This window comes from Penaeus vannamei, chromosome 25, assembly GCF_042767895.1.
Source record: "Penaeus vannamei isolate JL-2024 chromosome 25, ASM4276789v1, whole genome shotgun sequence".
NCBI lineage: Eukaryota > Metazoa > Arthropoda > Malacostraca > Decapoda > Penaeidae > Penaeus > Penaeus vannamei.
The window spans coordinates 36,951,929-36,964,428 of NC_091573.1; the positions used below are offsets into that span (position 1 = coordinate 36,951,929).

General features: G+C 36.8%; 1 protein-coding gene across 5 annotated transcripts in view; it reads right to left on the reverse strand.

Moving 5' to 3' along the window:
- Nucleotides 1–2,824: 2,824 nt before the first annotated feature.
- Nucleotides 2,825–12,500, reverse strand: part of LOC113820947 (thymidylate kinase) — an 11,039-nt gene continuing 1,363 nt past the window's right edge. For 4 of the 5 annotated variants that reach the window (XM_027373352.2, XM_027373351.2, XM_027373350.2 and 1 more), the window contains 5 exons: nucleotides 9,967–10,148; nucleotides 9,476–9,572; nucleotides 8,469–8,571; nucleotides 7,033–7,221; nucleotides 2,825–4,892 (listed from right to left, as the gene is read on the reverse strand). In XM_027373352.2, coding sequence (XP_027229153.1) covers nucleotides 4,776–4,892; nucleotides 7,033–7,221; nucleotides 8,469–8,571; nucleotides 9,476–9,572; nucleotides 9,967–10,123 — 663 coding nt within the window. In that variant the 5' untranslated portion in view covers nucleotides 10,124–10,148 and the 3' untranslated portion in view covers nucleotides 2,825–4,775. Of the gene's footprint in view, nucleotides 4,893–7,032; nucleotides 7,222–8,468; nucleotides 8,572–9,475; nucleotides 9,573–9,966; nucleotides 10,149–11,943 lie in introns of all 5 variants that reach the window. The other variant, XM_070139556.1, reaches the window with a different exon arrangement.

Genomic DNA, 12,500 nt, shown 5'->3' on the forward strand with positions numbered 1-12,500 from the left:
AACGGGAAATAGGTTAAGGGCGATTAGATTAAAGACCAGTTTCAAGGAAAATGTCAAAATTATTACAAAGCAAAATAAATGTCTTAGACATCAAAGGTCATATAATGCTGCGTTCGGAACTGCTCCTCTATCTCGTCCAGATAACTTGTCCAGGACCAGCAGGACGAGATGCGCCGCGTTCGGAACCTCCAAGACCCTTTCTGCCCAGAATGCAACCGGCTCGAATGTAAACATTCACTTTTTTATCATACCGGTGTCTTTATTTTACACGCTGCATAGGTTTTGTAACTCCTTTGATGCACATTTAACTTACCTGCAACTGGCAAACACAAAAATATCCTTTGATAACACCAATTAAAGGCCATAAAATTACCCACCAATATCTTGTGGTTACCTGCAACTGTCAATGTTTACATACAAAATCTATTGTGACGTCATCTCGTCCTGCTCGGCCACCTTCGCAGGAGGGCGAGTTGGACGAGCGAAACTACTTGTCCGGAACGAGATAGAGGAGGTTCCGAACAGTCAAAACATCTCGTCCAACTGGTCTGGACGAGATAGACGAGCAGTTTCGAACGCACCATAAGAAGGTGTAGTAGTGAAAAAAGTAGATGGTGGAGGTAATTGATGATTAACTGTGATACACGTCAAAAGTCGTATAGTAGTTCGGGGTAGGGCACAGAAAGGGCAAAGAGGGGTGAGGGTAGAGAGGGTGAACAGATGGGCAAATGTAGGTAATAAGGGCGATTAGATCAAAATTGCCAAATGAGGAAGAGTGTTTAAGGGCGATTGGATAAAAAAAATCAGTAGGAAGAGAATCCAGGGAAGGGTTGTTGTGACAGAGAGTTTATGTCTACGTAATGTAATTTTGACATTATTGGTGTAGGACTTTTGCCAGTCGTTGGGAGGAATAGTGTAGCTCTGTGCTGATAACGCATAGTCAACGAAGCAGGCAAATAGGACGTTTGTGCAGTCAGACCAATCCTTGCCATGACAATTAGCTGGGGAGATGAAGGGTACAGGCTAGATAACTAAACAGGGAGATACCGTGTGCATGGCTCCCTAAGGCCGTTCAGGACTGATCTTTTATCCTTTCAACAAAGCTCTCACATTTTTGGAAGTAGGTAGAAGGGGTTGGAGAAAAGAAAAAGGAGAAGGGAAGAGGAAAAGACCATACAAAATTGGTTGAGCCATGGGCTTGAGGTAAAAGGTAGAGGAGGTTCCCAACATCGGAAGTCAGGTCATGTAGCACCATTGGAAGGTATAGAGTCGGAAAGGGTAAAGAGGGGAATGTGAGTTAATGATTAGGTGTTATACGTCAACTGTTATATAAGAGGATGGTATTTGAAAGGGTATAAAGATGGGTAAGGGTGGAGGAGCGAGTGAATGGATTAAGGTAGGAATAAGCAAGAGGGGATTAGATCAAAAGAAGGATAATGTAAGGAGGAAGGGAATCCAGGGAAGGGGGTTGCTATGACAGAGTCACGAGTATTTTGGGGGAAGCGCGCGTGCGCACACACACACACACACACACACACACACACACACACACACACACACACACACACACACACACACACACACACACACACACACACACACACACACACACACACACACACACACACACACACACACACACACACACACACACACGAAACAGGGGGACGAGATGTACTGGGAGGGAATGGGAGGAAAGGATGTATGGAGAACATGAAAATGAGGAGGTTTGGATGTCGGCAGTTACTTTGATTGTAGGAGGAATGTGAGCAGAGAGATCAGAAGGTGGATGAGGTGCAGGCATGTTACCTTGGGTCATTAGTTAGTTTTCAATGTTTTCCAGAATTTCTGAAGTGGATTTGGTCAGGGAGGTCTGAGAAACAAAAAGTTTTCTTATTTGAGGGAGAACACGAGATAGGTATTTGAGGGGTAGAGGAAGAGATCCCCCCTGCATCTATTCCTCCATCTTACGTTTCCGCTTCAATCCCTTCCTCTCCTGTCCCGATACCTACCCCTCTCCCCCTTCTTGCTACCCATAGCAGACAATCTAAATACTATTTCACCCTATTATCTCCTGCCACACCCTCTCTGTCATTCATCTCTTCCTCTACCCCTCAAATACTTTATAGAAATGGTTAATGGTTAAAAGCAACATGAATGTGTTAGACATCAAAGGTCATATAGCACTATAGGAAAGTATAGTAAAGGGTGGTGATGGGTGATAGTTGATATTCATCAACTATCTAGAGTAATATTGAAAGGTGAAAGATGGGTAAAGGATTTAATGAGTGAATGGGTAATGGTTTAGGTAAGGGAATTAGATCAAGTGAAGGATATGCATGCGTCTGAGGAAGGAGAACAGGTTGTCAAAGCAGAAAGTAGATAATGGATGTATTATAAGAAGAAATGGTATGACAAAGGTCTGGTCTGTGAGAACAGAAACCGTGAATATTCCGATGTAGGAGAGCTATACCTTAGTTGATTTATGAGTGATAACGTATGCAATACTTGTTGGGGAATTTGAAGAGGAAGGAGCTAGGGGGTGAGATGAGGAATTTGAGGGCGGGTTGGCATAGTACAAGGAGGTGGAGGATCTGGAGAAGGGTGCTTTGTAGAAAGATACATTACATTCTAATTATGTTCACACACAGCTGTAAAACTTTATCTTTGTTAAACCTTTTTTATTTTTACTTTAGTACTTCATTATGAATTCATAACAATTTTTAGTTATTTTCTTAGATTGTCAAAACTTTACGAATCTTTACCAGTCCCCTAATTTTAGTCAGTGAAACAATCACAAGGCTTTAGGGTTATAAAAATAATATAGTGTAAACCCTTTATTGATTATATAACAATTAATTTGATCACATTTGTTCATTGGTATAAATACTATCACATGTTTGTTACAGGGATGATATTCATATGGTCCCAGAAATATCAATTTATTTTTAAAATATATTATTACTTGGTTTTACTTTTAAAAATAATATGAATGATGTGCTACACTAATAGTTCACAGCTTTTAATTTAAATTCATAACTCTAGTTACTATCATCCATTACAGATGCAATTACCATAATCATAACTAAAAATGAAAACAAGGGCTAACACATAGAACTTGTATGTAAAACAAAATATTTATACAAGTACCTGACCAGTATGTGGTTAGTCATTATTTATCAGTTTAAAAAAATATATGAGATTAAAGGAAATACATTAAAACTAGCTTGTATAATGCTGAGTACAATCATTTTCATTACACAATACTGTAGTTGACAATGTGAGGTTTTTTTTTTTACATTTTCATTATATCTCATGTCTGCAAGGGTTCTCATGTTCATTTTTGTTACCTTTGGCTTTGCCCTTCCTAATATCAACTTTGCTCCAGACTGGAGGTAAAAATGTTGGACAATGATGCTAGGAGATTTACGTACACTCAGCTGCCCTGCAACATCATCTCAGCCAAATGTAGACATTGGTGCATATAAATTTCAGGCTTTGGAAGAGAATGAATAGAATGTATATTCAAACTGATTCTTTTGTCATCAAAAATTGCACTTAATCCAATCTAAAAATAGTATATCACACTGAAAGGCACAGGGTTATTTTTTTATGATAATGAAACCTGTGCTGGTTAATTTATGGTAAAGCAAACAAATCTTACACAGGCAAATGAAACTTATTTCTATAAAGCTGATCAATAAAATGCTTTTCAATCATCTGGATCTGGAAACGTGACCATCACATCATGAAATTCTTTTGGCTTGAGGGCCCAGTGGCGTGAAAAAGGTATCATGAAAAACTCTGGCTGAGGGCCAGGGTGATGGGAATATGCTGGAGAATCTTGGCTGAAGGCATGGGTGTGGGAATGACATTGCCATGAGTGCACAAAGCTCTTAGACTGTTGTGGGCATTTATGAAAGAGCTCTTGCATTATTCCCATTGGTAAATGAGCATAAAATGTACTGATGGTCACATGTATTATATAAATTTGAATATCATGAAATTATTTTTAAAATATCACAAAATACAATCTTAATCTTGCTATTGTTGCTGCTATTAACTACCATCTTGATACAGTATTTCAGATGACAAATATATGCAAGGAGTCTTAACACCTTGGCCTACAAGCCATACACCCAGGATAGTCGCCTCTCAAGTAAGCCTGATGCCTAGATTTTGGGCCACAGGCAAGGAGTGAGGCACCCGGAATGAACGAGCTAAGTCTGTAGAGACCATTTGCGATTTAGTACAACAGAGTTAACCTATATCCTGAGAATCAACAATACTAACTGACAGGAGGCTTCATGCGTACCTGAACATTTAGGAAATCAACATTTCATTAATTATAGGACTCTCATAAAGATAAAACATCAAAAAGCAAATCACATATCTGACATTCATGAACTCTTTGTCATGGTTGACACAATTAACTTTATTCATCCCTTCAAATGCTCTCTAGGCCTTAGATATAAATTATCTGGTAGCAGTTTGTATGAATGTTAACTTCCTGTGACATAACAAATGGGTGCATGATGGACAAGAACAGCTTATGCTCACCTTGTAAAGGCTAGCACATATTATAAATATCACATAACTTTACTGAAAATCTAAATTTAAATGAAAAATCATCTACAAAGTCTATAAATAAAAGCATAACAAAATAAAAAGTGAAAGGAATACTGCAGTTGAAAAAAAATATTAAATGCCATATTATCAGATAAATGTCTCACACATAAAATTTGGACATTGCTGAATCTTCATAATCATGTCTCTCAGACCCAGAGCGTCTTCAGTTCATCATTTTGTTCCATAACATTTTCTATGGTTTTTAATGCCTCAGTTTTTAAAACTTCCTGTAAATCTGCAACACTCTTGTTTGCATCAATAAGCTGAAAAGGAGAAAGGGCAGAAATAATATTATTTCTTTAATAAATAACATAATGAGAAACATAAAATCCCTATCACTTTTTGTTTTACAAACATCAATAATTTCTAATTTTGCTAAATGTTTATCAAACTTTTGAAATTTGAGAAACACATTTACAAATTAAATTCATATTCTTACGAAATTATATTCAATTTTAAACTACATTAAGGAGACCGTCCTGGGAAATGCCCAACTTTCTCTACTCATTTCATAAGAAAATATTGGTTGGAGATAACTCATTGATTCTTTTTGTATAACATATAGTATATAATTTTGCATTGTCTCATATATAATATTACCCTTGTCTCCCTATGGGGAGGGGGGAGCGCCCCCTAAAACGTCTAAAAAAAATTTTTCAGTAGATCCCAACTCCGTTTTTTCTTCCTGAATAATCCACCAAAAACTTGTGTTAAATCTTGCCTAGCCTAAGGCTGTGTATATATTCGATTTTTAATTTTTTTTTTTTTTTTTTTTTTTTTGGGGGGGGGGACTTTTTTTTCTGCTTTAAATTATCTACATATTTTAATTTATTCCAAAATTCAAAATTGGCTATTTACACAGCTTCAGGTTTCCAATGCTCTAGCAAAAGCAACAAACAGTGTTTGAATCGCATAAAAAATCGCACGAAAATTATGAGAGTTGGGATGTACCGAAGGTAATGTAAACAAAGAACAGAGATACGACTTTTTATATTTTGAGCCAAAGTTTGTTATCTAATCAATGATAATATTTATATAAAAAAAGCTTATTCACTATACTTTGCAATGTAATGATTGCCAAGTCAATCAGAATTATCATTTTCAATAGGGACACTATTTTGTAAAGGTATGTGTCGTTATTTTGGAGATGGTCAATGGGTGTTTATAATTTTGAGGGTGATCATATGCATGTAAACACATGCACAAAAAGTTTATATGTAAAGGAATAAAATATATTAGTTATTCCCCTCAAACCATTTTCTTTGATAATTGTCAATAGTAACAGTTAGCAATGAGAAATGAGTAGTGTGTTTTGTCATTTGCCTCCATTATCTTTGCTAACAAGTGCATAAAATCATGCAGATAGCTAGGTGTGATTGGATATTTGTGTATTTATGGTACCTAAGACCTACAGTAACATCTAAGCGTAATATTTCTTAACAGAAACACATGAAAAGGATTTAGAAATGCGACTTACAGATGCCACTTGTATTGAATTGCTTTTTACAGCAGAAACGACCAAAATCAGATTAAATTAATTCTAACAATGCTGTTAAATACTGACTGTTGAACGAAGTCTAACGGAAATATTGTAATCATTATCTATACGGATATTTTCAAACATTAGTGCTTCGTACTCGGTAAACACACAGATCCCTTCGTAAGCTATAACATAATACCAGGGAGTCTTGATGGAAGCATATTTCATGCATAAAAATACACAAAACTTACACTTTTTAAAGATCTATTTCACAAAATATTTTGTCATAAATCACCAATACAATTTTTATCTGATATTGGTAAAAAAGTGTTCTTTGAATACTCACAAACTCATATCTATACTCAATGTCATTATCAAATGCCGTATGCACGACTGCAACAAGCAAAAGTCCACATAGGTGTACCCAGGTGTATATTAGCAGCGTACTTCCCCATGTGTTGGTGGGTCTCACATGCGCCGCAGAGAACTAACCATAGCTGGGCTTTAATAGTCATTTGGTAGTTTCCTCATCCATGTACCTATACAATATGCTAGATGATTCAATTTGACCCCAAAATTTTCAACCCCCCCAGGACAGTCCCATTAAACACCAGTCTATAACTTCAATTGATTATTGAGTAATGAGAAAAATTGTATACAAATCAATCCTATTTATAAATAAACATCACTTACTCTATATATCTGTACATCATTTATCCATGAATAATAAAAACTTTTTACAATAAGAGACTTATCGAAAAAAAGTATATATATAGATTCAATGTACACATGTCTGAGATTCCAATGCTAAACACACAATAGATTTTACAGCACAAGGATGCCACCCATTAGCATTATATTCTTTAACTGATAGACAAATTTATTTCCAAACTTTTTACTTTAATCATGATTTCATAACCAACCTTCCACGAGTCATCCTTCAGCAACTGGAAATTTTCATAGACACGTTTCTGAAACTCTTCCTTTTCATAACGTTCCGCTCCAAACTGCCCTCGCCTTTTTGCTTCGTCTGGCTGCAAGTCAAGAAACAACACTTGATCTGGTTTTGGAAGTCCAGCATCACTCTTCTTGCACCACTCCAAACTCATATCCTGAAGAAAATGAATTTGAAAATAATTACAAGAACTTACAATGCAAAGCATAAGTGTCAAGAATATTATGATAGTGTAGCAAGCTGTATTCTCAGTAACTTGATGCAGTATTAGAGGAAAATATAACATTTTGAGAAATACCAAAGTAGTCTTCAAAAATTGTGGCAACAGAGTATAAAAATATCATATTATCAGTTTGTAACATTCCCCTGTAGAACATAGGCCTCTCTTAAGTCTATAATGCTTTCTTTGGCATCACCACTCTTGCCTAACAACCTTATCACACAATCAGTATTCACATGTATACTGACTCTATCCCCCAGTTTACTGTGCTGGAGTGTGACTGCTCCACTACATTGAATATTTTTCCCCACCACAAAAGCAGCCTTTCAAATTTACTCAAAATACTTCCCTTTGGCTAAGTTAGAAAAGAGCTACTATGCGTGTTTGTGTGTCTGTGTGCGTGTATGTGTGTGTGATTGTTTGTATGTGTGTGTGCTTGTTTGTGTGTCTGTGTGCTTGTTTGTGTGTCTGTGTGCTTGTTTGTGTGTCTGTGTCTGAGTCTGTGTGTCTGTGTCTGAGTCTGTGTGTCTGTGTCTGAGTCTGTGTGTCTGTGTCTGAGTCTGTGTGTCTGTGTCTGAGTCTGTGTGTCTGTGTCTGAGTCTGTGTGTCTGTGTCTGAGTCTGTGTGTCTGTGTATGTGTGCATGTATCTGTGGTTGCTTGATCATTGCTTTACCTGACTATTCATCTCTTCTTGCCACACTAGAAATTCCAATGCTGTGTTGTCTATCCCCTTCCCCGACAGCAATGTATTGTTGCAACACTAGCTTTCTTCACTGTCAATTGTCACATGCTAAATAATGACTTATAGCTATGCTTAGAGGACTGTAGGAGTCAAAGAGCAATACCTCACTCCTTAGAGCAGCCACACTCAATCATTACTTTTCAATAAATTTAGGAGTCAAGACATCTTGTTTGTATAACAAACCCTAACTAAGCTTGCCATCTACTATACTTTTGTATGGCCAATCTACTATGCATGTATGTCTATGTATGTATGTCCAGGCATGTGTGTCTAGGCATGTGTGTCCAGGCATGTGAGCATGCTTCTTTTCTGACCATTTTACTGAAGCTTTGACTTACAGAACACTTAACAGCATTGGCTTGACATAGCCAGATACATAGATACATATTAAAGAGGTTTGTATTTTCTCATCACCAATACAGAAGCACATTTAAATCATACCTTCTTGGCAGCAGAAAAGGCAACACCAGAAAAGGCATATCGATCTACAATTATTGATGTTCCACTTTTCAGCTCTGATAAAATCTTTGGCAATAATTCCCATCTGGAAAAAGAGGAAAAAATAAATAAAAAACTAAATGCTATCTAATTCTCAATTTAACCCCTCAGTGACGTATACACTCCATGACTCACAGCGGTCAGGCCGGCATAAACAGCTTAGGCCTACCCACAAAGGCTTGATTGTTGCGTAATATTACATCACAAATCAGGCCCCATCATAAGAGGGTTAGCTTTAGTGTCACTGGTATTGACCCCTAAGTACTGCATATCCTCCTGCTTCTCTATCCCCAACAGCTGGCATTTCATTGTATCTTGATGTATTAATAACAAAAACACAATGATAATACTTCAGGGCAATGCTGTGTTTCATATTAGTGAGTACATGTATAGAAGGGGAATGTGGGTGAGGAAAAATTGGGTGTGTGTCTTGATGAACTATACAATATGGTACCAAAATTGCCATTTCTTATTCAATGCATTTCATTCACAAGATGAAAGCAATGAGAAAATATGACTGTTTGGCAAACTGAGAGGAGAGAGACTAAGGGGAATGAAATAGTAGCAGAGATATGAAGGGACACTGTATGTTGTGATAATGAAAATGTTCCAGGAAGAAAAAAAAAATGGTTTTCAATAGGCCTTGCAAAATAATAAATTCTACACATTATAAGTAAGGCCATAATTATGGCAACTAGGACCAACAATGGTTTATATTGTCCATGGAATGCAAACAGTGTTTTTTGTTTTTAAAAAAATAGATTAAATTTATTCTTTATATATTTCATTAATTAGGCTTAGTAAAGGGAATGCACGAGAGAGAGTAAGGCTAACACAAAACTGTTCAGCTATTGATACCTCCTCTTTAATATTATCAAAGCCATGACCATTTAATAAATGCAGAATTTCAAGTAAATTACTATCCACTCAGGAGTAAAGAAAATTCATACCTGTTTGCAGAGAAGAGAAGATGTATAGCATGGTCTTCTAAGTCTTTTTCACATGACAAGTAACTACTGATGATACCTCCAATATGTGTTCCTCTTTCTGCAAGAAAACTTATCCATGAAAAGCTAATACATAAAAGAGTCGGCATTCCTACATGAAAGATAGTCAACGAGAAGGTCTCTTACTACACAGAATTCAAGCTACTATGAAATAAAGGGTTCTAAGCATAAATCAGTTTTACAGTTATGGATTTTTGTTCTTCAAGTGTTCACATTATCTTCACCTGAATAATAGTTTGTATGCTAAGACTTTGTTTAGCAGCCACAAATGCTTCAATAGGAAGAGTAAGAAAGATATTGGTAAACTTGATATATTCCACTTTTTTAGCACAACATTTGAATTGACCTGAATTATTAAACAGAAATGTATCTTTAAAGTACCTTCATTTCTAAAAATAAATAACTAAAACTTGCAAAAAAAGATATATTTTTACCTGGAAACCTCATAAATATTGCAGGCTTGCCTTCCTTCTTTAATGATTCAACCAGCATTTCAGATTGTGTGGTTTTTCCTGTCCTGTCACACCCTTCTATCACTATAAGAGCTCCTCTCTTTCCATTACTTCCTTCTTGGTTACTGTTTTCAGCCATTTTATAAAAAGTTCTTATACTTGTTCTGAAAAAGAAATATGCAATTTATAAATCAGAAATAAAGCTATAATTTTCTCTCATCTTGTTTTGCTCTCAGTTTTCCTAGTTGCAAAATATGCAACAAGGAAAACAAAGACGCAATGGCTTTAGGAAATTATACATCTAATTAAATCATCTCTATATAAATTTGACTTTGTTGAAATTTAGACAATTCTAAATTAGAGAATGTTTTTTTCAAAGTATCACCAGTTCATGGCCATCTTTATTCCAAATCACTTAAAGTGAACAGAGCTCACAAAACCTTAACAAATTCAACATTCACCCCAACACCAATTATAAATTCCAACTTTTATTCAAGGACACAGTGCTTCTTTCAAGAACTATCTGGAAAATCAGATAAATACTCTGCTCAGATTAGAAAAAATACAGTCACAGAAACTCATATCTGGCTTAGAGATCTAAAAAAAAGATAAATATAAGAATAAAGGCTAATTACCTAGAACTGGATTATGTAGAGAAAACTTCTAAAAAAAACACATAGAACAATACTATTTGACATAAATATTAATCTGCTCAAAGTGAAGTTAAGCCCTCAAGTCACTTGATCTACACATCAAGAGGTGACACACAGTCATGTGGTCTGCACTCTAGCAAGAGTCAACAAATTTCAATCATGTATTCTCTGGTTATCTTACTTGGATAGCCACTGATCAAGCAAACCACTTACTTCATATTTGCATCTACATTTACTTTTACTTTATTGGTTTCCTGAATGTTAAATGAGAGATGGAGTATTTTGAACATACTTTTACTACCTACATCTTCCAAATTCTTCCTTACTCTTGACGATCATCACCCACAAAATGTAGGCAACACACCAATGTATGTATATCTGCTTGTGGTTATGTGTGTGCTTGTGCACATGTGCTTGCTTCTCCTTTGAAAAGATAGCCTTTATCCTGGACACCTGTTCTGATGTATTGCCCTTTTCCAAGGTCTATATTTGTCATTTGTTAAGCTATATAAATATGGTAACTAACACTCATTCATTTTTTTCAAAATTTTGTATTATTCAATTTTCAGTAACACATCCTGAAGCACAGGAAGCAGCAAGCATGAATGAGTCCCTTCAAGTGGACACAGTCGACCAGTTTTTTAAACCAAGCGAGGCCCATCCCAATGAAAATTCATATATACAGACATACAAATACACAAATAAATGCCTATTTGTCTATCTGACAGATCAAGATTTATCCATCTATCTGGTAGCTAAGCATGTCTAGACTGATAAATATACATTTATTTCTGCGCATATGCAAATCCATATATTTGAATATTCATTGCCTTGGTCCTTGCACAATTTTAACAAACTGGCCATGGGTCCTTGCTGGAGCTTGGGTTAACTAACGCTCAGTATGGAAAGTACAGCATATGTGCACCCAAGATTTTTGTTTGAGCTCCTGGCTGCACACCTGTGATGGTAGTCAGTGGTCAAAATAATTATGTAACATGGATATGGAATGAGGAATTTACTAATAGCTTAAAGGACTATCAAGCATTTAGTTATCTGAAAAGTTTCGGGATGTGCACTCGTGAAGTGCACACTTGGTAACCTTTGCACACTGCACACTTCAATTTTTTTTCCTGCACACTCGAAATCTTGTTGAAAAATGCTGTATTTTCCATACTGTCCCTGGGCTGGAATAGCACACTCCACCCTCATTTAACAATATCAGAAGAACTACTGAATCAGGCAATAGTAATAAAGGCAGCCACACTACATATACCGAGGAAATTATAATAGAATAGAGTCCACAAACCTCGTCTCGAATTTAAACAATACTGTGAGCTTTCTGAAAAGTAAGGCGAACTACCCCTAGGAAAGGGGGTCCGGGGGATTGCCCCTGGTAGGGGGTTAGGAAGGTATGCTTCGTCTGTACGGCGAAATACCCCTCGGAAAGGGGTAAGGAAATACCCCAGAGAAGGGGGTCTGGGGGCTTGCCCCCATTAGGGAAATACCCCCAGGGAAGGGGGTCTGGCAGCTTGCACCTGGTAGGGAAATATCCCAGGGGAGGGGGTCTAGTTTACGTTACGTTAGGTTAACAAATTTCATCAGGATTTCTGCAAGACTGACACTGGCCCACCGCATCTTGCAGAGGTGCCTGCCTCTCATTCAGATTTTGCATTTTTATCAAAAGTTTCACTTTTGACTCCACTATTTCTCCCTTGTGTGTGTCTCCCCCCCTTCAACCCCTGATTCTCTATGGATCCCCCAAGATTGAAGGGGGAAGGAGAAAAAAAAACATAACAAATAGGTGCAGCTGTCGTACTTAGAATTACCCTGAATCTCCTTCCAAACGCTTTGTGCTCTCGAAAT